A 23,964-nucleotide genomic window follows, 5' to 3' on the forward strand; every position below is an offset into this window, starting at 1 on the left:
AGGAAGAGGCATCATCTTCCCCATCCTAGGGTGACATTCCCCCCAAGCTCGGACCCAGACATGACAGCAGAGCCCTCTAGATCTCTCCCCAACCTCCCTGCTTCAGCTACAGAATCCATCTCCCCTTATAAGTCTCAGAATTTTTAATGGTCGGATCCCTCTTGAAGAAAACAGTGGGCTCCCTACGGATTCCTTTCCCTTCCTGCAGAGCCTCAGAAGACACCTCTGTGAAAGCACACACACACACCTCGCTTGTCTGGCGGCCTGAATGACACAAGGAGAAGAGGTGTCTCTTTAAAGAGGGGCGCAGAGGAGGAGGAAGCGGAGAAGCTCAGGACTCCCTTATACATCCAGCTCTTTCCGAGAAGAGCCCTGCAGGCTGCAGGCACGCCTCACCCCACGCTCCCCCAGCGCCTGCACCCCCAGCCCATCGGCATTGTTCAGTCCATGTCAGAAAAGGAAAGTGGGCTAAAGCACCTTGTTCAGAGACGGCTCAGAGCTCCTAGGGCCCCCCAAGGGTGCCAAGCTGCTGGGCCACGGCTCTTCCGGCAGCCTGTGGCCTCCCTGATGCGGGCCAAGGTCCCTGAAGTTCTGCCTGGGGGTGCCCATCCTCCGGGTCACTTGGAAGCTGGGCCCCAGCACCTCTTGCCCAGCACCTGCACCTCTCAGCCCGTCCCAAGACTGGGCCCGGGAGGAGCCTGGTGTGAGGTAGACTGTGTTAGTTACTTAGCTCCCCGCCCAGGCCAGGGAGTAGGAGCGAACCGCTCACTCCCACCCATGATCCTTGTCCCTGGATGTGGTCACATCGCGGCGTGGGCCCCTGGCCACTGCCCTCTGCCCACGGCTCCAGCTGGCCAGACACTGGCAGCACCCATGGGTCCCACTCAGCAGGGGCGCAAGATGCAGAAGTCCAGTTCCTGGGGCTTCCGGCGCAGGTTGCACTGGTCCCGGGCCAGCAGCCGCCCTCCGTGGCCCACGCACTTGAGTGGCCGTCTCTTAAAGCCCCGGCCGCAGCTCTTGGAGCAGGGCGACCAGGCGCCGAGCTCCCAGGCCGGGCAGGGGTCCCCACAGGCGCGCGTCTCCGCGGGCCGGTGGCTGGCGCTGCAGGCGGCCGCGCGCGGGCCCGGGGCGCCCCTGCAGACCACCGCGCGCCTCTGCAGGCCGCCCCCGCAGCTGGCCGAGCAGGGCCCCCAGCTGCCCGCCACCCAGCGCGCGGGCGCCCGGTCCTCCGGCTGCTCCACTTGGTTGGAGAGGCTCAGGACGCTGTTGTGGAGCACAGAGGATCCCCGGGGGTCCTTGGAGTGGGAGGACTTGTCCTCCCGAGGCTCTTTGGGCAGATAGAAGGAATAGCGGACCCGCGGAGGCGTCATCTTCCCCACCGAGAGGACCTCCACGGTCAGGGGCTCCAGGATGGGCCGGGTGGCCTGCAGGCTCTCCACCGCCATGCCCGTGCCGCTGTAGCGCAGCACACTGCCCTTCACCACCAGGTCCCGCTCCAGCGGCGACACCACGAAGTGCCCGTTGAGCAGGTACTTGCCGTGGCTGTTCTTCAGGGCCAGGTAGTTGTCATCGCCAATCAGCCCCTTGTAGCCGCGCTGGCGGATGTCGATGCTCGAGGCGCCTGCAGGGATGGCCACCACGAAATTGTAGCCGTGCCTGCGGTGGGAGGGGACCGTGCGTTAGACAGAGGCCTGCACGTGACGGCCTCGATCCCTCTAAAGTCCTATGATTCCCGTTCACAAAGCCTGGGTAGGTCAGGAAGATGGCAGAGAAGAAAGGCTCACCAGGCTGCCTCAGCCAGGGCGCCCGGGCCATGGAGGCACCCGAGCTGCAAGGTGGGAGGGAGACTGTCTTCAGGTCACCTAAAACCAAGTTTGCTGGCTGTATCGCCTCGTGGCCTTTTTTTCCTTCAGTACAATTATATTTTGGTGAATTCTAGCATGTGAGTAAAAGTGGAAGTGTTGGAGTCAGAGGGATCCCTGCCACACACCTAGCTGTTGGCCTGAGATAAGTTACTCGGCTTCTCAGTTTCCTCCCTATAGAGGCCATCGTCACACACACTTCATGGCATTGTAATTAGGACGAAATAATCTACAGCACATAAAGCATGAAGCATAGGACCTGCACAGAGCAAGCGCTCAATGGATGTCTACAGGGAGGAGGGAGAGGAAATGTTTGCAGCCCCTGAGTCCAAGGCTGGGCCTCAATGCAGAGGCCCTGGAGTCGGGGACCCAGATCAAGCCTTGGCTGGGACACCAACTCCCTGGTGGCTTTAAAGTCAGTGTCTCTGGGTTCCAGTGTCCTCCTCTATACAATGAGCAGGTTAAACTAGATGAAAGCAAAGGTTCCTCTAGTTCCCATAGGCTATGAAAGGAACACCTGTCATTTAACCAATGGAACAAGTCTGGAGCTATAACCTTTAATTCCTCACTTGCCCCCTCCCCTGCAGACCCCTGTGAAGGACAGCCTAGGACACCATCTGCCTGCAGTGTCCAAGTTGCCAGAGTTGCCCACTTAGGGGCTCAGCAGAGGGCCCTGTGTCCAGGGGGCAGCTGAGGCTCCTGGCCAGCCATGTCTGCCCCTTAAAAGAGACCCAGGAGCTCTGCCTGTCCTAGCTGCTCCCAGAACATGGGTCAGGACTTTGGAAGGAGCACATTCCTCTGGAAAATAAAAGGGAATGTGCTAGACCTCAGAAAGCTCAAGCTAGGGAGCATCAGGCTCTGGAGTTGGGAAGGGAAGAAGCCCGAAGACATTTCTTCAGCTGGTCCCAGCACAGGTCTCCCAGGAAGGGGCGTTCCTTCAGTCCCAGCCCCTCACACTGCCTCTCTCTACAGTTTAGTGCCATTCTCACCTCACTCCGGTCTCAAGGCCTCGGGCTTAGGGAGAGGGCGAGGTTGTCACATTTTGCCTCCAGTATAGTTATGTTTTGCTACCACCTTTAGTTATCATCATCATAAACATTTAGTGAGCATTTATTATGCACCAGGTACTAACTCCCTTAATTCTCACAACAGCTCTACATGAAATATATTAGTGACATGCCCACTTTATAAGTGAAGAAATCTATTATTCTAGAGCGTGTGTCACTTCCCCAGTGTCATCCGGAATACTGGGAACCGAAATGTGAACTCAGGTCAGTCTTACCCCAGGACTCTAGACAGACCCTAACAACTCTCTGCCATCTCCCTGAGTAGCATCTCCTGTTGAGTGGGGTCCTCCTGGAGCATTCATCTTTGCATTCATCTGTTTGCTGAATGAATGAATGAATGAATGTCATGCTCATAGAAGAGTGTGAGTGGTCTCCACAGCAAAGGTACTGGCCAGGATCTGACATCTTCCCCACTCGAACTCAAGTTTCCAACACCTGGGCGCAATGCCACTCAGCCCTCCTCTCCCCTGCACCCTGGCCACACCCTCCAGGGCCCAGAACTCACATGGGCTTGGTGAAGAGTCCTGTCACCTTCTTACAGCTCTTATTGTCTCCCCCACACACCCCACATTTGTCGAACTTCTTCTTGGAGCCCAGGTGTCCGTCGCAGCCGGCCTTGATGCACTTGCCCTGGACGCAGACTGAGGTTGAGTCGGGGGTACACAAGGTACCGTCCACCACCTGCAGCGCCCCCAGGAGGGGAGAAAAGGAGAGAGGGACAGCTCAGCTGGATGTTTCCCTGAAGGCCTTGAACCTTCTCTGACCTCCCGGCCCAGGCTCGCTCACCTTGGGTGCCAGCACGTAGAAGTAGCCGGTGCCGTTGGCTCGGCAGATGAGCTTGCACTTGTCCTGGGGAGACACGCCTGAGTACTTGGGCACCCATGACACAGTGAGGGTGAGCCGGTTGGTGCTGTGGTTGTAGCCATTGAAGGCCTCACACTGTTCCTCCCGGAAGCTCTTGCCAGAGGCTGGGGAGGGAGAAAGCAGGTGCAGAAAGCTAAAGGGAGGGGCCAAGGTGGGGGCAAAGTAGCTCAGCCTCCCATGGCTCTAAACAGCCCTTCCCCACCCTCAGCTGAGTGATCCTCAGCACTGAAGCCACCCCATCTAAAGGACTAAAGCCGGCTGGGACCACCGGATGCAAGGCATGGACAGTAGGCATCTCCCAGGCACTGTGCCACCTTCCCCAGGAATCTGGCCTTACAGCCAGCCAGCTGTAACAGGTGTCCTAATCCTCTGTGCCCTCGAACCAACCCTTCAGCAGTCTACGGAAGCTATTTTCAGAATGTTATTAAATGTATAAAATACATAGATTATGAAGGATACCAATTATATTGATATACAATTACCAATACATTTGAAACATATTGTGATATATGTTCTTTTTAACACATTAAATTAATAAGACTCAATAATGAGTCTAAAACGACTGCAACTTCAAAATAGAGACAAGTGCAAATGGCATTTTGAGAAATCTGTGAGGACTAAAATGTAATGTGAAATATCCATGACTTCTATTGGTGACAAAGTCATAGGTAGGGTTACTACTCAATTTTGGATAGAAAGATTAGCAAAAATACTAAATTTCTAATTGAAGGAAATTCTAAATTTTAATTTAAAAAGGTTAGTAAAAATAAAGATGTCATTTTCTTCCCACCTGAGGTCATGGGCCTTGGGTAATGAATTCCTGCTTATGATGATGGGCCTTGGAGTACGTAACCAAGGGGACTTCTAGTGTCTCATTCCCTTGGGCCATCTAGCCTCCCAATCTAAGCATCCGGAACAAGCGCCCTTGCCCAGGGAGTAGACAGAGAAGTTATCCTAAAAGGAATGTGCACTGTGCATCCTCAGGCTCCGGCCTAAGGTATAGAACCTTGATGGCAGTAACTCTGTGGCCATGAATGACCCAGAGTGGGGGCTGTGGCCTCCAGCCTGGCCTTCCCCAGGCCCAGGGCAGCGCTGCCCTCCCTCCTCACCTGAGCTGGGGCAGGGCTCCAGGCTGCAAGATCGGTACTTCACCCTCACTCCCTCGCAGTACTTGCCCCCGTTGGCAGGGGTGGGGTTGCTGCACTGCCTCCTGGCCAGCTGCACTCCCCCGCCACAGGTGCGGGAACAGGGGCCGTAGGGCTCCCATTTGGCCCAGGAGCCATCCACCTGTGAGGAAGAGTGTGTTATACTCCTGCAGGGTTGGGGTGCCACACCCGCACCCTGAGCCTGCAGAACAGCGACATGGTACAACCTCCACGACCCCATCCCGCCGGAATGAAGCCAAATTCTGCAGTCTCCTCTGCCCTCACCACAGGGGTGGTCTTGAGCAAGTAGAGAAACTTCCTAAGTTTCAGATCCTTCATCCACAAAAACAAGGCCATAATACTCAGGTGTGTAGTCACACAGAAGATTTAAATGATGCAACGTGCATGAAATTCCTAGTGCTGTGCTTGCCACCCTGCCCGAGTTCAAAGCTTCTCCTTATCTGTTGTTAGTGTACCTACAAGTCTCTAAACCTAAGGCATGGCCAGTCCCAGTCTTGCCAGTAAACCACAGATACCTGGATATTCTTATCTGTAAATGTTTATCTGTCATTCAGACTTTTCCTAAAACCAGACTGATCTTAACCTCAACAGGGAGCTGCCTTTAAAAACATTTCACTATAAGCAGTCCCAATGCTGTGCTAAGAGGAGATGCACATAAGAGACTGTTAAGCAATCTTAAAACTCTATTTGGCTTTGGGCTGAATTATGCAGTGTTGTCTTATTTTTAAGAGGGTGGAGAGGGGATAGGAAATTTATAGTCTTCGTGATGTTTTTCTTATGATGACAGTAAAGTGAGTTTTTATCCCCTGAGCACACATCAGTTGGGCAATAAAGGAATCAGCCCCGTTGAACAAGCCTGGGATTAAAACGCAGTCACAGATCATCCAAAACCACTAATCCACATGGAGCTCATCAGGAGCTGGCTGCGTGCAATATAAGAGCTTTCATTTATGCATAGATGCAGCATATTTATTCTGTCTGTCCTTCTGTCAGTTCTTGCTTCATTGTGTCACTATGACTATTCCATCCTGTAGAAAACACTTGCCCTCAGCCCTGCTTTCTCCTCAAGCTGGAGCCCCACCATTCCATCCTTCCACCCTTTTACTCTAGGAGAGCCCTCGCTGTCTGCTTTCTCCCTGCTCCCTGCTCAGTGCTGGCAATGTGGGTCCCGTCCCCATCATGCCTTGGAAGCTGCTCTCCCTCAGCAAGGACCTCTAAAGACTGAAAGAGCCTGCGTAGGCCCTGCCATCTCCAGTTTTTCGGTTATTTAACATTGTTCCTGTGGCTTCTGACAGTTTTTTGCCGGGAATCACTTCTTCCCACCCATTCTACAGGGAGCATTCCTCAGGCTCCTCCCACATGCCAGTTATTCATTCATTCACCGAATATTCAATGAGCTCCTTCTACCTGCCTGGTACCATCTGCAGTAAATCCTCTCCCTCAAAGCGACTGCATCCTAGCAGGGCAAGGTAGACAATAAAAGTAAGCCTGTGCACAGAGTGTCAGGTGGGGCTAAAAGCAGGGGGGGGAAGAGAGGTGGGAAGGAAGGGCCTTGGAGAGCTGGGCTGCTCTGAATTATAAGGGATCACAGAGGCCGCACTACTGAAGTGACATTTTTGCAGAGGCCTAAAGGAAGTACAGCAGTGAGCTGTGCAGAGATTGGGGAAAGAGCATTCCATGCAGAGGGAGCAAACGCAAAGACCTGGAGAAGGGAGGTGCCTGGAGTGCTCCAGGATCACAGAGCGAGAGAAACAAGAGAGGAGGAGAGTTAGGGCTCACTCATTCTAAGAGACAAATAAAGCCCCAGAAGTGGCATGACCTGGCTTACATTTTAAAGGCTCCCTCTGGCTGCTATGGTGGAAATAGTCTGTAAGCAGATCAGTCAGGGAGCAACCACAGTAACCCAAGGAACATGTGATGGAGGCTTGGACCAGGGTGACAGCAGATGAGGTGGTGAGAAATGGCTGAATCCTGGATTTATTTTAAAAATAGAGTCAATAGGAATTGGTGAGGTATTGGATGTGAAGTGAGAGGTAAGTGGCGTTGGTATGAGCAACCGGAAGATGGAGCCAAAGCAGGTTCAGGGAGCTGATCAAGAGCTCAGTTTCCCAGATGTTGAATTTACAGTTTATCGGTTACCCACATGGAGATGTCAAGATCCAGTGGGGCCTGTAGTTCAGGAGATAGGTCTGTGCTGGAGATACAAATCTGGGCATCTTCGACATAGAAATACAAATAGTGTTTAAAGCCCAGTGGTCTAGATGAATCACCTAAGAAGTTAGTGTGAGTGGTGAGGAGAGCTGGGGACTGAGCCCTGGGGCTCTCCGACTTTGGGAAAGCAAGGGCATGAAAAAGGATCCATAAAGGAGACTGAGACGGGGCAGGCTGGAAGGGAGTCTGAAGGGAGGCGGGAACCAAGAGACAGTGAAGACATCTCCCCAGGAGAGAAAGCATCGCCGTACAAATGCTGCTAATAGTCAGGCAATGTGACTTTCGCCACATGGAGGCCATTTCTTGGTCTTACTAAGTTATTGTGGAGAAAAGGTGGGAATGAAAGCCTCATTGGAATGCACTCCAGAGAAAAATAGCGAGACAGGAATTGCACAGAGCAAGTTTATACAACCCTTTCAAGGAACTCTGCTGCAAAGGGAGTCAAGAGATGGGATGCAATACGCGGAGAGGAAGCAGGATCATGAGAAGTTCTGGGTGAGACAGGACACATTACAGCAGGTTTGTACCCTGCTAGGAATGATAACTCAGGAGGGGAAATCTGACACTGCAGGGGAGAGGGAATTGATGGAGTGCTTTCCTCAAATGGATGAGAGGGGACAGCATTCCAGTGCAAAGCATGAAGCCCGGCCTCAGATGAGAGCATGGGCAGGTCATCCGCCGTCAAGGAGGAAGCAGAGTTATCGGCACAGAACAGGTCGGACGGTGGATGTAGTGGTGGGAGTTGGTAGAAATTCTAATTATGTTATTGCTTCCTTTTCTTAGTGAAATAGGAAGGTCTCTGGCAAAAGTGAAAATGAGGAAGAAACAGTTGGTGATGGGAGGAGAGAGGTGACAGTGTGAAATACTAGTTTAGGAGGTTGAGAAAGCAAGTGAACTAGAGAAACAACATCTGATACGACTCCTGGGCAGCATTACGGGCCCACCTAAGCTTCCAAGTCATGAATTTAAACTGAGACCAGTGAGCACAATTGCATTCCTTCCCCAGCCACATCCATCTGTACTGGCACAATCAAGGAGGTGAGAGTCAACAGTGTATGTGAAGGAGTGACTTTAACAACGAGCCAGGGAATCCTAGCTCAGTAAAGAGGTTGGCGAGGGCATGAGAAACGTGAGAAACAATAGCAAGATGGCCAGATCAAAAGATTGTAGGTCCAGACGGGATTGAAGAATTGTTGGAGTCCAAACACTGAAGGGAGGGAGCGAGAAAACAAGGCCTTGGTGGCCAGAGTGTTCTTGCAGCTGAGATCACTAGGGGCTGCTGTGATCACCAGAAGAAGCTTGCGTTTGACCTTGGCTGACGAGGACAGTGTCCATGTGAAGGGCTAGGCTTCAGTTGAAACAGGGTGGAGAAGAAACTGTTTATAAAAGAGGTTGAAGATATAGTGCACTTTGCCGCTGATGGACTGAGAATTCCAGAAAGCATGTGGAAAGGTTGTGATTCTCGGATCACATTTCTGTATCTAATATCCTCCTGACTCATCTCAGGAGCAGGGGCTGGCCAGGGCCTTCTGGTCTAACTGCATCAGCCTGGTGGTCAAGGCAACTGCAATCCAGCCCCAAACCACCTTCCCAAAGATGCTCTGACAGAGCCCTCACCCATCCAATGCTCCAGCTTGTCCCACGGCCCTGACTTGGCTTCGTCTCTGCTCCATCCCTCCTTACTCACCCCTTCAGGCTCTCTTCAAATCTGACCCCTCATCAAAGTGTTTGCAGACCCCTCTAACGATCACTAATCTTCATCGCCTGTGCTCCCATGGTACATTTTCATACTTCTGCCTCAACACATCACACGCACCTCCCTGTCTTGTGTTAATTCCACTTCCAGCTTCCCTACTGGCCTGTGAGCCCTCTGAGACATGGCCCAGTTTTATTTGTTTTTCTGACCACCACTGTATCTTACATAGCTCCCTGAACACAAGGGGTTGTTGCCTAATAAATGGCTTCTGTTTAATTAAAATATATATTCCCAGAACACAGAAAAAGATTTGACATAATTCTGTACCACACCCCTCGCAGGGCAAATTGCTAAAATGCCTAGTGAATGCTTTTGATTATATTGCTCCTGGGTACACACAGCCCCAAACCCAGCCTTCCTGCAGCAGGGTGGTGGTGGGGAGGGGGTGATCCTCACCAGGGTCGAGGGAGCAGAGGGGCTTCCCATTCCTGCCTGGAAAGTACAAATCCCTTTACTGTCCCAACCCAGGACCTGAAGAAAGTTTTTATTATATTCAGAGAATATTTGGGGTTTTAAATGTGTTCTGGTTGGACTGCTATTCAGGAAAAATAAAGTTTGTTCAATTGTGGTTCAGCTTCAAAAAACAAAAATCACAACTGAAACTGACATTTGGTTAGGGACATAGCAGGTTACTGGGGCGTGCCCAGGGGGCTGCTTCCTCTCAGCTCTGAGCCTTGCTCATCTCTGCCCACAGCTCCCTGAACACGGAACACACTCAGAAAGAGCTGATGAGGGATGGAAGGAGCCAACGAATGAGCAACTCCAAATATCAAGTGTTCAGCTTTGGGTCCAGGGCTCCTCCCAGGTGGGGCGAGGTGCAGAGCTCAGCGCTGGGACCCCTCACTCTGGTTGAAGGGTTTGCCCACCTGCCTAAGGCCTCGCCAGGCTTTCTCACCTACATATCTTTTCTCTCCAGTCTTAGAGTCAAGAAGGTAACAGAATCACAGACAGGGAAATCGAGGCACAGCACAGCAATGTGATACAGTTATGGCCCCACAGCCAACCTGGGTTGAGACAAGTTCCCAGTGGAGGCCCCGGAGTCTACCCCCCTCCAGCATACTCACCTTGTACTTATTGAGGTTGTGTCTCTCCACACAGGTCCCCTTGAGGCAGAACTTGCCGTCGCCGCAGCTGGTGCCATCCGCCCAGGGGAAGTGGCGGGTCTGGCACACCATCTGCCCCTTGGCCTTGCCCGTGCACCACAGTTTGGTGCAGTACTGCATGTAGGGACAGGGCTTGGAGCCCACCCCAAAGGCCAGCTCGCACTGCTGGCTCAGGGTGTAGCTGGCACCCGGCAGGTCCTCGGGCAGGGCGATGGGCTTGCTGGGCTGGTCCAGGAGGCAGTCTCCTGCAGGGAGCCAAGGGTACTCATGAGGGATGAGCTGGGGAAGGTGAGGCTTGGCTAGCCCAGTGTCTGAATGCAGCAAGGGGCAATGGAATGGACCCGCTTCAGAGCCACCTCTTTGGGGTCATGCACACTGTGGGTAACAAAGGACAGGCCCCGAGATGTGGCGAGCACCGCCAACCCTGACACTGGCACTCCTGCTCTGTCGCCCTCGCTTACCATGCCCACTGTCCAGGAAGTCAGTGATGATGGCGGCACTGCAGGCTGACCAGGGGTTGGCACGGTCGATCTGGATGAGCGTTGGGGACATCATGTGGTTGGCTTGGAGTTTCCCGAACACCTCCTCACACACTTTCACATTGTCATGGGGCATGTTGAACACGTGGCCTGTGCGGTGAGGCAAGAAGACTCAGTGGGCTGTGCAGTTAGAAGGCATAGGGGAGGCTGGGAAACTAGGGAGCCCATGTCAATGGTTTTCAGGCCGGTAATTTCTACGTATTGATAGGTCGCTTAGCAGATGTCCCCAAGATCATGTTCTGAGAGAGGATCCCTAAGGCTTCGGGACATGAGAAAGCAAAGACATGTCCATGTGTCTCCCCGCTCACCCCGCTGAGCACCCAGGGAACCCAGAAAGACCCGGGAGGGGAGCTCTCCCCCCACCCGAGAGCCCCTCCAGCCTTACCCAGCTCGTGGGCAGTGGTGAAGGCTGATGGGAGCCCATCGTCCTCGATCACAGAACAGCTTCTCTTGGGGTCGCACATGGTGCCCACATCGGCCATGCCCAGCGTGTCACAGGTGGTGGCCCCACACAGGTCCTGCCGGGCAAGGGAAGCAGAAGCCAGCGGGAGGTTAGAGACAGTGGCAGAAAGGCCCTGAAGGGAAGAGAGCATTCCAGCTCATTCCCGGTCCAAGCTAAGGGGGGCAGCACCTTTGCAGCCAGGCCCTTTCCCGGGGGCTGTGGGGCTATTCATGGAATGGACTGGGCTGAGGGGGGAAGGCCTCCGAAGACAGCTTGTGGCTCACAAATCCTATCCAGGGAGAGCCTGTGGGAGGAAATGAGGAGGTACAGAATTAAACTGCAGGGCCACCGCTTTATATAGCACTGGCCTTCCAGACCAGAAAATCGTGGTTCGCACAGCCAGCGAGTCTCCGGTTGTGCCCAACTGAGGCAGGCGGGGGGAGGCAGGCAGCTCTCCAGCAGTCAGCTCTGTGCAGCCTCGGTCTTGAACGGCCACGAATTAAGCTCAGACGCTCAGCCACAGGGTCACTGGCCATGGACCCTCCAGTGCCTGCGATCTGGCCTCCTTGGGTTGGGAGGAGGCAGAGGGAGCCCCAGGTGGACACAAGCCCCTACCCAGACACAGGCCACTTGCTACGGAAGCTCAAGGGACCATGGCCTCAATGGCTGCTAGGAAGAAAAAACGAATTAAGTGGATTGTGACCTAAGCAGGAAGGTCCCTCTTCTACCCTGAAACGTAACTTGCAACAGGAAGTAGGGCCTCTAGCAGCAACCCTGACGGGAAGCACTTCCAGCGGGTGTGGAAGGGCAGTGGGGCTGCTGGGAAGCTGTCTCTAAGAATGTATTGAACATTGTGGGCCAGCGATGCATGTGTACCTTAAAGGCCCAGGAGTCGGAGACAGAATAAGACCCTTGCACACATTCTGCTCCTCTTGAGGGACACTGTTGGACCGGAGATGCTGGCATTCTCCTCTCTCCATCTTTGCCTTTCACGTCTAGGGCATTTTACAGCTGACAAGAAACATTGCATGCATCACCTCATTGCAGCCCCACAACAGTCTTTGGAGCTGGATATAATATTATGCCTATTTGTCAAAGGTGGAAACTGAGACTCCTGATCATAGTTAGTCATGGGGATGATTTAGTAAATGCTGACACTGTGCATGCACTTCACACAGGACCCTGCAGAATCCTCAGAACATCCTGCTGGAGTAACGACTATCATTATCATCACCTTCCGCTCCGACTATCATTATCATCTTCCGCAGGCAAGGAAACTAAAGCTCAGAGGGGTGCATGTCTCGGGCAGAAGCGTGCCCTCGGGGTCTGGAACAGGCAGTGCTCTTTCCCAAACCTCGCAGCCAATTGCCCAGCAACTCCTGAGCTAATGCTCCAGAGACAAAGCTGTGCGTGTTCTCCTCTGGGAGCCACGGTGTTTACAGGCACACACACACAGAGCTGCTCTCAGCTTTGTTCCCTTGAGGGCTGTGCATGTGTGTGCAGGTGCCTGCTGACATGGGGAAAAGGTGAGGTCAGGTGGCACAGGAGGAAAAGTGGCCACAGTACAGAAAATCAGCAAAATTTAACCAGACGCACTCAGACGTTTACCACCTGAGCAGTCAAACTTGGCTTCCCCTGGTCAGGTGATAGTCACACCTCCTAATGAGTGAAGTTATCCGGCCAGAGAACCTCCGGGGTGACCAGGCTGAACCCACAGCCAAGGGCGAGCGACACGCATGAGCAGCCTTGATCTGCTGTCCTGTGCTGGCACGTGGCCTGCCTTCTACTGCTGGGAGTCCCACAGGGTGAACCTCAAATTCCCTTCTTGTCCAACGACCTTTCCCTCCCCAAAGGCTCATGTCCCAGAAAGTTCTCCTTCCCCAGGATTCTGAAACCTAGAAGACAACCGCTGCCAAGACTTGGGAGGGGAAGTTCACCTGACAAGCAGTCTAGGGAACCTGACAGCTGGGGAACAGGAGTAAATCATATGGACCAGCTTGTGATGCAGCTAAGGGCCCACGATGAGGAAGGGGCATAAGGAAGGGGGTTGGGCAATGGGACCCATATGTCCCTGGATGCTAGAGTACAGAACCCCCTAAGGTGGTGGCCTCTGATAAGACAAGCATGCCACACTGCCCTGAGGCCACCACGTACACTCACTGTTGACCTTATGAGGGAGAGGGCTCAGAAATAAAGAGCCTGGATCTGGTCCTGGTCCCATCTCCCAGTAGATGCGTGACTTTGGGCAAGTCGCATCTCTCGTCAGGGCCTCAGCTACGAGCACTGGGGAAGGGCCCATTCTCACCTAGAACCAAGACTATACCAGGGCCTTGAGCCTCTGCTCCCTCCCCAGTGCCAGGGCACTCAGCCCCTCCTGCCTTCTGGGTTGAGAAGGAGCATGGAGAATGGTATACTTTCAGAATGGAATACCCCTGAAGATGATCTTGTCTACTGACCCATGAGGTGTAGAGTGAAACTGACTCACAGAAAGTGAAGGCCACCCATGTGCAAGTTCACAGTCCTATCCCCTCTGCTCACCAGAAATAACTGGAGCAGGTAGGGAGCTCAGACCGAGGTCCAGGCAGCCACTGGAGCTCAGCTGCCCTGCAGCCGCCTCTGTGCTGGGAGGTCCTCAAAGCCAGAGCCTCCTTCCTCTGAGGGAGGGTGGACTCTCTGCGGAGCAAAGACAAGCAGCTGCAGGCCATTCCTGGCCAGGAGCAACCTGTTCTTTCCATTAAGAAATCCCAGTTTCCCTGGATCAAACAAGGGGAACAAGGAGAGAGCCGGCAAATTTCCTGAGGGTCAGGGTGTAGCTGAGAGCAACTGTCCTAGGGTAACCAGTTCCTTCACTGTGGCAAGATGCAGCTGTTTGGGGTCAGAGGCTCTGCCTGTCCCTCTTCCCCTGGTCAGTGCTGGGCCACAGTGCAGTGAGCGCCTGCAGGCGGTGTGCAGGGCCCACTGGGGCCTCATTGGTGGCACTAAATGGCTCCACCCTCTGGAATGAACTCAGATGCACTCAGACTGCTTTAACCTCTTCAGCTCAGGCTCTTGTCTCCATAAATGGAAATTGCTCTGGCTCTTCCCGCCTAGAAAATGTACACACTTCCCAGCCCAGTCCCTACCTGCCTCATGATTTCTGATAATTTGTCATTTCTCCTTGTAGCTGCAGCTGCTGTCCCAGATGACCCAGGAATCATCTTGGGTAAGAGCTTAATCCTCGTGGATTATTCTTGTCTAACTGACCTTTTCTATAAAATAGTTTAAAGATTGGAGCCACAATTTGAAAATAAATAAATAAGAAGAACATCTTGCAGTGGCCAGGCCCATTTTATCAAGGCGGCTCCCTACACTTCCACCACAACTCCCAGCAGCACTCTTCCCACCTCCTCTCACTTCCCCTGCCATGTACCGAGGTGCTCAGCATTTTCCAGCAGGAAGGAGAAACCCACCAAAATCAATCGCATTAATTTTTTCTAAAGGGGCAGAAGATACTTGTGTTCTCTGGTAACCGACCTCCTGCTCACATTGAACTCCCGGCCACATCACGGCACCCACTATTACACTCACGGAGCTTCAGAGGCATCCTGTCCTTCTGCAGATGAGCAGACAGGCTCAGTGGACTCAGATTATCACCCAAGGCCGCACGGCTACCAAGTGAAGAATGGGGTCCCAAATCCATGCCTTTGACACCAAGGTCAACACCTGCATTGGTGTTACCACTGTTTCCCATCTGAGTCTCTAACCTGTTTCCCATCCGAGTGTGTCATGCATCACTGTATTTTCTCATCCAACCCAAATTCACTCTCATCCTCGAGGATGCAAGGATCTCACTTAGCTAGAAGGAAAAAAAATCTAGCAAGTCAGTGCTGGGTAAAGAAAATAACCTGCCCTATAACTTCTATGTGCAGATTCCGCCTCACTGGGATATAAACCCCTCAGGGTGTACAAATGGTAAAATAGCAACAGACTGAGATCACCAAAACCCCAAGATCTACCTCAGTGAGGAAGAAGAGGTACCCAAAGCTTGCAAGAAGACCGAACTTTCTTTAGAAACCATCAGTTCCCGAGGGCGCACATACCAAATTCAGGGAGAGTGGCTCACCTTTCCTGAGTTCCTACTATGTGCCAAACGCTGTTCGAGGAGTTTCACCTGTAGTGGCTCATTCGATCCTCACAACAGCTTTAGGAGGGAGGTGCCATTATGAAGTCCCATTTTACAGATGAGACCCCGAGAAGCTAAGTTACCAGGCCAGAGTCAAACAGTGAGCCCAGGTTGGGCAGAGACGGAGGGGGAGATGGAAGATTGAAATCCAGGCAGTGCAGCCGCAGAACTGATCAATTCCCACGAACCTGAACTGTTTCCAGTGCACATGCACCTCGAGAATGAATGGGCTGGGGAATCTCAAGAGGGCAAGAGTGTGCACCCCACATCCCAGCCCCAGAGCACGGTTATGAGAGGGAGAGGCCAGGGGAGAGGGGACCTGCAGGATTAGGTGCCGAGAGTGCTCTTAGAGCAGTGTCCTCGCCACCTCCTTGGATGAATAAGCCCTTGGCTCCGTGCCCCACACCTGCACTGACACACTGACCCCATCCCTGTTGTGTACTCTGCCCGCTGGCTCCTCAAGGGGCCCCTCCTTTCTCCAGGGAAAAGTCTGATGGCAAAGAGCCAAGATGAAATGCCAGAGGAACCCAGAACTCCCTCTCCCCACCCTGCAGCCTGACAGCCTGCAACAGCGCTGGATTAATGATCCCCGGGGAGGGAGGTGAGCTACCTGAGCACCGCAGCTACGCGCAGTCCTTTCACTATGTCAGCGCCTTCCTCCTGTGGACACATACTGACAAGGGCAATGTGCAGGGGCCCAGCAGAGGGCCACAAAGGTGTAAAGAGGCTGCCTTAAAGGAGCTGACAGATCAGTGGGACTGGCAAATGCTGGAGTCCACAGTTTACACACCAAAACAGGAATGTCATCAGACAGGTGTTAAGTAAACTTGCAAGGGCAATGGGACAGAATGCTTTAAATCAAGCCTGTCGCAAATGTAACATCTGGCAGAGGACCTGTAGGTAATCATTTAACAATAACAGACATGTATAGTCCCCCTCTGCACCCATGGGGTATACGGTCCAAGACCCCCAGCAGATGCCTGAAACTATGGATAGTAATGAACTCTACATATACTACGTTTCTTCCTAGGCATACACACCGATGATAAAGTTTAATTTATAACAGGCACAGTAAGAGATTAGCAATAAAATAGAACAGTTATAACAATATGCTGTAATAAAAGTCACGTGAATGTGGTCTCTCTCAAAATATCTTACTGTACTCACCGCTTCGCTTAAAGGGAGTACTTCACAGCGTCTCGCTGGTGTGCCTCCTGCACTTTGGGGCCACTCAGAAAAATCAGGGTGACTCGAATACAAGCACTGCGACATCACAGCAATCAGTCTGATAGCCCAGAGGGCTACTAAGTGACTCAGGGCACACAATTTAAAACTTATGAATTGTTTATTTCTGGAAGTTTCCATCTAATATTTTCAGACTGCATTTGACAGCAGGTAACTGAAACCGTGGATAAGGGGGAACTACTGTCCTGAGTGACTACCAAGGTAGTGATGAGAGCAGCTGCCATTAACTAACTGGGTGCCTACTCTAGAACACTTGGCAGCTTCTCCTTGCAACAGCCGTTAAGTTAGGTACCATCACTGTCACCCTTATCCTCACTCCATGCCTCAAACAGCTGATTCAATGCCTGTTGCTAAAAGTGCCAGCGTAAGGATTCAAACTCGGCTTGCCTGACTCCTGTGTTCTTCCATCTCGCCAATCAACCGAAGTCAGGTGTCAAGGCAAGCAGAGGGTAAGTGCAGAGAGTGATACAGCTACAGAGAGGTTCAAGGAAGGAGACGACAAGACCCAAGGAGGGAGGAAACCTCATTTGCCTTCCTGACTAAACCAGTGTTTAAAAAAAAAAAAAAAGACTCCAGTGCACATTGCCATTGGCTGACCTACCTGGTATAAGGGAGACAAGCAGGGAGAAGAGGAATCACCCTGAGAGTCAGGGAGAAATCTGACTCCACGCCTTCCTCTCCACCCCCCATCTTCCTCCCTCCCAGAAGGCGTGGTCTTAAGTTTCTACTTAGTGATATTTATAAAATATTAAAAATTAAACCTGCAGAAGCCCCTCTCTGTTAATATCCTCCAAGGCCTGACTTGGAAAAAGATCCTGACAAAACTATGATTCTTTTTATTGTATTGGAAGATACGCGTAAAATACATATTATCATTTTATTTTTTAACATTTCATTTTTTATCTGAATATTACATTTCACTGCCATATGGCAACTAGTTTATTAAAGAAAGAACCGGCTTCTATTGCAAATGAGTTTCCAGAATGCTGCTCCACTCTGCACAGTACAGAGATGTATGTATTATATCCCCCCACAAGGCACAGAAGGACCCAAGGCCCAGGAAGGTAAGCGCCGAGCTTGGGCTTGTGAGAGGCAGAAAGGTAAGAGTATGAATTAAGAGAATAAAAGAGAAGGGAAAGATGGCAAAGAGCCTGCCTCAATAACGTTCTAAAAATGTCAGAGGAGAGCATGGAAGAAAACGGGGAGAGGAGAAGGAGAGGGGATGGGGTGAAGTGGTACCAAGCGCAACAGAAAAAGTAAAGTAAATGAAAGACCAAGAAGGCAGAAAAACCAAAATTACAAATCCTAAAAAAAAAAAGTCAGTCCAAAGGAGGAAGTGTCACAAATAGCAAAACAGATGGCTGGATGGAGGAGAGGTGGCCTACATGGTGGACAACAAGCTTCCTGCCCCCTCACCACCAGCTCCCAACCCCAGGGCCTTTCTGGAGCCCTGTCCCTCTGATGCTTCCCAGGCTCTCGTTTAAGAAGAATGACCCCCTCGCTTGACTTCCAGCGGAGGAGGGGCCAAGCCTCCCCCAGGGTGCTTAATCCACCATATTGTAATGAGCTGTTTTCTTGTTGGGGTCCCTGACATGTGGGGAATTCCTGGGGGCCAGAGGCCACGTCTTACTACTATCTGCATCTCCACAGCCCAGGGTAGTTCCTGGAAATAACAGATGCTCCATAAGTATTAAAAGAATGTATGAACAAATGAATGAAAGCCAGTCTGTCACAGAGCTCCCCAAACAGCAGAGAGTTTCAGGGGACAGGCACTGGGCCTGAAGAGAGAAGGGTCTCAGCATGGGATAGCTGGCTCCTGCCGCCCAGTGCAACAGGAAGCCTCAGAAACTTCTCTCCTCGTAGAAGTAAATGTCCACCCAGCAAGCCTGGCTCAGTTTCTGCACAATCCTGGTTCCAATCCTATGCTGACCTCACCCCGCTGTTATGAGGCTGAAAGCTGATCGCTTTAGAAACTCAGATGTGCTCGCTTTCTCCAGGAACATGAACTTTCTCTGAATCTCTAAGTAAACTCCTCAAATTGTCAAAATACTTGTCGTATGATCAATTTTTTTCTCCTTCGTGCACAGGATACTCCCTGGGTCTTGTCTTCCCAATGTTTTGATTTCAACACCCCACACCCCTCCCTCTGCTTGCCAAGCGGACAGCATCTCCCCACAGCCCGGCCCAGACTTGTTTCATGCACAGCAACTCGACTGTCAGTAGAAAGGGGGGCTCCGGTGCCTGCAGGTCTTGTCGCTCTTACCGCTTTCCTTTCAGGTACCCCTAGCACCTGGAGCCCCAGGGGACCAAGCCCGGCCCCTTCCTAGCCGCTTTCTCTCTGTGGAAACCACAACTAGAGTGTGATCAGTTAGAAAGAGTCACTAGCCTTTTTCAGATTTCTCTGGAAGTATAAAGAAACAGGTGACTCTAAAGGCGTCTATCATTTCCAAGTCTTTATAAACAAAAGGTGACTTACAATTCAAACAAACTACATATATAGTATATGTATATAGATATGTTCAAATTTTAGTTTGAAATGCATTGATTACGTCAACTTTATAAACCAGATTTAAGCAGAGTAGCTCATGCATGTGACTTAAAAGATGACTACTGACCCTTACAAAGTGAAACAAAAGTCCCTCTTGTTGGAGGGTGGCGGGAGACTCCTCCAGGTTCCCGGAGCCCACATCTGCCTGGGTCTGGAAAGCGCAGCTGTGCGCGCATGTTCTCATCGCATACTGTACCTTCCCGGGGGAGTTCGGGAATGAGCCGTTCCTAAGACTCTGGGAATGCAGCAGGCTCCGAAGCCTGCGCTGGCAAGGAGGTGAGGGAGCGCTGTTTACTCTAATGCGTAGAGCACATACGTGGAGAACGGACCTGCCAACCCCGCCTCCCCGCCTCTCCCTTTGCCCTATAGACGCCTAAGAGAAAGAGAGCTTCTAAAAGTCACATCTTGCTAATCACTATTTCTGACCCAAGTGGTCATACATCTTGGACCCCTTACGCATTGTCCACCTAGCCCCCTGGGGGTCTAGCAGACATCCCTGACAAACAGAAGCTGTCGTGCCGTTTGATGGTTTCTTCCTCAAAAGGCGGATCCTCCTGATGGCATGGCCCATATTCCCAGCAGGACTCCTCTTCCTAGGGCTGTCTCCAAAGGTCAGCCCAGCCCCTGGGAAGCGGAGCCTGAGGTCTGGTGCTTTAGAGCCAGCGAGTGACCTCCACAGGGCATCCCAGGTAGCAGATGAACAACAGCTGCTTTGCCCATTAAGATATACTGTTCTCAGCCTTTGCTTTCTTCCCCAGGCAATCTGGCTGCCAAGTTGGCCTGCGTGCAGAGGTCAAGCCACCTCCTTTGTAGTTTCCCCATGACTCAGGCGGTGCTTGCAGGGCTGGGCAGTGGCAGCTCTATAGACCTCAGTTGGAAGAATGAGCGCAAGGAAACAGACTCGGGCCAAAGACCTCCCTAGAGAAACCAGGTGGTGGGAGGGGAAGGCTGGGAAAGGAGGAAGTTCAACTCCAGGAAGGGACTAGCTGTGCCAAATGGGTTAGTGTAGAAGACTCCAGCTCCAGCCCCAAGTGCGCCAGTCCAGCTTCGAGGGGCCATGTGGAAACTGTGGAGACTCAGAGCCCCACAGGTCACCACGGATTCTGTGCCATCCCCAGAAGGCTGTGGCTAAAATAACAAAGCAAGGGCATGGCACAGATTCAAGTCACAACCCCCAAAATCCGAGGGAGCAGGTCACATGAATGCCCTCTTCCTCCCAGTCTCCCGTATCTATGAAATTTTAAGAGTCTAAAAACTTCACAGTACTCCAACATCTACAAATGTAAATTTTCACAGATCCGTAGCAAAAGGCAGAGCTGCTTTTCTGATCTGCTTTCCAATCCCATTATCCAGTCTCTTTCCAACTAGGGTCTTTAAGTGCCCTTTACTGCACTCACACCGCTTCACCCTGCCAGGGGCAGAAGCTGGAGCGCTGCAGTCAAGGGCACCCAGTGAAGTTCCAGTGATTCCAGGTCATGAGCAACCTTGCCCGCTCTGTTCCGCGGCACACATCAGGGCGAACGGGTCACCCTCCACCAACAAGGTCATGGGAAAACTGAAAAGAGATCTCCCCAGCTCAGCTCCAAGTGAAACCCCAAGCTCCAAACAGGTGCCCTAACTAGTCCCCCTGCTCTGAATGCACCGGAAGCCCTTCAAATAGAAGACAGGCCCAGCCCAGAAGGGTGTAGGAAAGGCAGCAATGACAGAGGGAATGGTCCCAGTACTTGAGTCTGTCCTTTCACTGTAACCTACAAAATATCCCAAATGATTCCCTCCATCCCAATCCAGGTTTTCCCAGACCCAGAACAGAGAGGATACCTGAGCGTGTTGCCCATGAGAAATGTAGCCAGGCGCTTAACTGGGCCCTTTGGATCACCTTCCAGTTCTACAAGCAGAGGGAGGAAGCCTAGGTGTCTGAAGCAACTTAGGCGCCCGGGTAGAAAGGGGCGGACTGTTCCCGCCCTCTCCAGTGCCATCCTCAGAGCGCCCCCTATCGGCCTCAAAGACAAAGTGCGGCTCCTGGGCGGCAGCTTCCTGGGCGCCGGCCCCTTGGCGCCGACTCCAGGAGGCGCTGATTGGCCACGCCGGGCCCACACCTTCCAGGGAGCAGGCGCCCCGCTGACCGCCCACGTGCGTCCAGACGCACGCGAGCCAGGGCTCTGCTGAGCAGAGGAGCGGGCTCTCCCTGCAGGATCTAAAGTGAGAATTGGAAGAGATCAAGGAAACTTGAACTCGGGGGACACCGCGCGGCACAAAGCGCATTTGGAGAGCTAAGGGCAGTGACCTTATGAAAGTGAAGGTATGTAGGTCCAGAGAGGTGACAGGTCAACTTACCTGCCTGGTGAAGAGGATGGCGGTGTCCCAGTACTCGGGGTGCTTGTCGCTCACTTTGTTCAGCTTCTTCTGCCAGGCACAGAAGTTGCGCAGCGTCAAGGCCGCGTTGCCTGTGACCTTGGGCCCAGCGTCGCGGTCTCCGAGAAGCAGCACCTTGACCACGACGATGCTGATGGGGTTAAGAATGCTGGGATGGCGGTAGAGTCGCGCCGCGGTGGCCAGCAGCGTCAGCAGATAATGCTCCAAGTCCTCGCCGTGGAACTTGACCATTGACTCGTCCGCCACCACCAGTGTCTCCACGTACCGCGGGATGGACACGAAGCGCTTGGCGCGCCCAGACCTGCGCCGGCTGCGACTCTCCCCTAAGCCGGTCCGCCGAGGCTTGTAAGGGTCGAGAGCCCGCAGGATGGCGGGGTTCCAGCCTGAAGCCACCCCGCAGCGGGAGGTGGGATCCCCGGGAGGCCCGCCAGGGGCGCCGCGGCGCTGGAGGAGGTGTGCGCCCTGGCTGTTGCGCTGCGCCGCCGGCGCGCTGGCGTTGGGCAGCGGGCTAATGACATACTCAGCGCCTCGGTAACCGAAGGCGCCGCGTAGCCCCCCGCACAGGCTCACGGCAGCGAACGAATCCGGCTCGGCGTTCACGTCCCCGGAGTAAAAGCAACGTCGCAGGTCTGGCGAGTTCCCGGGGAGCCCCTGGAGGGGGACACCCAGATGCTCAGTGGCGAAGGCGGGAGCCAGGAACTGAGCATCCGGCGTCAGGTGTAGGTAGAAGTCCTCCTGAAACGCCGTGATCTGAAAAATGAGCCCCTGATCCCCGGGGTCCTCGGGACCCCGCCGGTAGTACTGGCGGCCGTTGATGTCCGGGTCCAGTCGGATGGGCACCACCACCTCCCGCTCTGGCTCTGAGCCGCCCGCGGGTCCCCCGGCGAGCGCCAGGGTTAAGATGCCCAGCAGAAGCATGGCGCCGGGAGGCGCACACCCGGGCTCCCGGAGCGGCCGCCCGCGCGCTCTCCGTGCAGCCCGCGCCCCGGAACCGCCGCCGCTCGGGGCAGCCCGCAGCTCCCAGAAAGGCGAGCGCGGGGGCGGCTCCTCCCGGCGCGGGGAGCGGGCGCCCGCCTGCCCGCCTCCTACCTGTGCCCCCCTTCCCGGCGGAGCGCGCCCCTGGAACTTCAGCGCGGTCGCTGTCAAGTGCAGGGACGGAGACTGCAGCCGAGAGCTGCAGGGAGGCGCCGGGCCGCTGCTCCCAGCCCCAGCCACTCGCCGCGCCACGGACCCGGCGCTGGGCGAGCCTATTAAAGGCCCCCTTCTCTTTGGACGGCCCCGTCGGCGCCCCTCCCTCTCTCGCCTCCCAGCCTCCCAAAGCTTGCAGCCCCGAGCCTCCAGGGGCCACCAAAGAACTCGGTCCCGCCTCCGGAGCCGAGAGCGGGGAGGGAGTGGCTTTGAGCTGAGGCAGGAGGCGTGGGCTGGCCGAGAAACCGGCGCTGGAATCTCGGTTCGAGTTTTTTTGCCCTCTAGTTATGCCCTAGTGCCCGACACATGGGTTACTTCTGCCCCGACGGACCTCCGCCCACTCCCTGGGGTCTTAGCCTTGACCTCAAGGCAGTTGGGTTGAGGAGTTGAGAATGAAGGCCCACCACTGACCCCCCTCTCCCAGCCCCTCCTGTTGCAACATCCCTGCTGGTTCTTCATCACAGTGTCCCCCTAATAGACCCAGAACCGAGAATTATCCCTGTAAATGTCCTATTGCCAGAAAGGCAACTTCCCAGGAACACGGAGAGCCCTTCTGAAACCCAGGGCCGCCTCTGCCCACAGCCTGCCCAGGGGGCCTGGAGCGCTGGATGGGTTGGTGCAGATTGTTACATTTCCAGGAATTTTGCCAGCCAGCTGTTAAACACAGCCATTATTAAAAGCTAAATTACGTAAACTTACAGTTATAAATTATGTTTAGAAAGAAACCTCATCACTTCCTAACTGACCATTAGCCTCGGGACCAGCAACCCTCCAGGACAGCCCACAGCTCCCAGGAGAGCGCAGAGGGAGATAGGAAGGAAATGCTAAGTGGTGTGCGACTCTTCCTCTCCCCACTAGGGGCATCACAACCCGAGCTTGGAATAGATCCTGGAGGGAGTATTTACACCACAGAAATAGGCCAACGCTACCACTCCCGGCTTAGCCAAGGGAGGGGGGCCCTTGTTCAACACTGACCAGCTCACCAGTGCCTGGAGGGGATGTGGAGAATGTGGTTGTCTTCCTGCCAGGGAGGGGCTGAGGGACCAGTGTGCAGTAGAAAAATCAGGGGGTGCTTCACCCATGAGTTTATCTCATTTGATCCTTGACCAAGTACCATGCAGGGCCCTGGCTTGAGAGACTGAGTGCGGGTGGGTGGAGACAGACCATCTAGTCATGAGTTCCCGTGTAGTTTGGAAGGGACCCCGAGGAGCCCTGTTTCAAGCTCTGGTCCTTGAGATCCTCCATGTCTCTCGGTAAAATCAACTGCATTCTTCTGGCAAGGAAGGAAGGCAAGCAGAGAAAGGAAGGCTTTCCTTGTTTCTCCTGATACCTAGACTATCTTCACAGAACCCGAAGGCTCTGAGTTGAGTTTAGAAGAAGAGAAGACAGAATTATGAAACATAACAAGGAGGCGGTGTGGAAGCATTTTGACATTTTC

The 23,964-nt window shown here is 53.4% G+C and overlaps 1 protein-coding gene across 1 annotated transcript; it reads right to left on the reverse strand.

Moving 5' to 3' along the window:
• Positions 1-458: 458 nt before the first annotated feature.
• ADAMTS15 (ADAM metallopeptidase with thrombospondin type 1 motif 15) lies at positions 459-22,335 on the reverse strand. The gene is made up of 8 exons (XM_087828380.1): positions 21,300-22,335; positions 10,954-11,086; positions 10,491-10,658; positions 9,991-10,274; positions 4,903-5,080; positions 3,716-3,897; positions 3,435-3,610; positions 459-1,656 (listed from the first exon to the last, which is right to left on the reverse strand). Exons 1-8 carry the CDS (start codon positions 22,254-22,256, stop codon positions 885-887), a joined length of 2,850 nt encoding a protein of 949 aa, XP_087684506.1. The 5' UTR covers positions 22,257-22,335; the 3' UTR covers positions 459-884.
• Positions 22,336-23,964: the final 1,629 nt, after the last annotated feature.

The sequence above is a fragment of the Miniopterus natalensis genome, chromosome 20 (genome assembly GCF_054644295.1).
Source record: "Miniopterus natalensis isolate mMinNat1 chromosome 20, mMinNat1.hap1, whole genome shotgun sequence".
NCBI lineage: Eukaryota > Metazoa > Chordata > Mammalia > Chiroptera > Miniopteridae > Miniopterus > Miniopterus natalensis.

Bases quoted from the DNA above. Each gene is read 5' to 3' on its own strand.
- ADAMTS15 (XM_087828380.1), bottom strand. From the start codon at position 22,256: ATGCTTCTGCTGGGCATCTTAACCCTGGCGCTCGCCGGGGGACCCGCG. The intron at 11,087-21,299 runs GTAAGTTGACCT...CTTGCCCGGCAG, and splicing joins CCATCCTCTTCACCAGGCAG to GACCTGTGTGGGGCCACCAC. The intron at 3,611-3,715 runs GTGAGCGAGCCT...GGGGCGCTGCAG, and splicing joins TCTACGTGCTGGCACCCAAG to GTGGTGGACGGTACCTTGTG.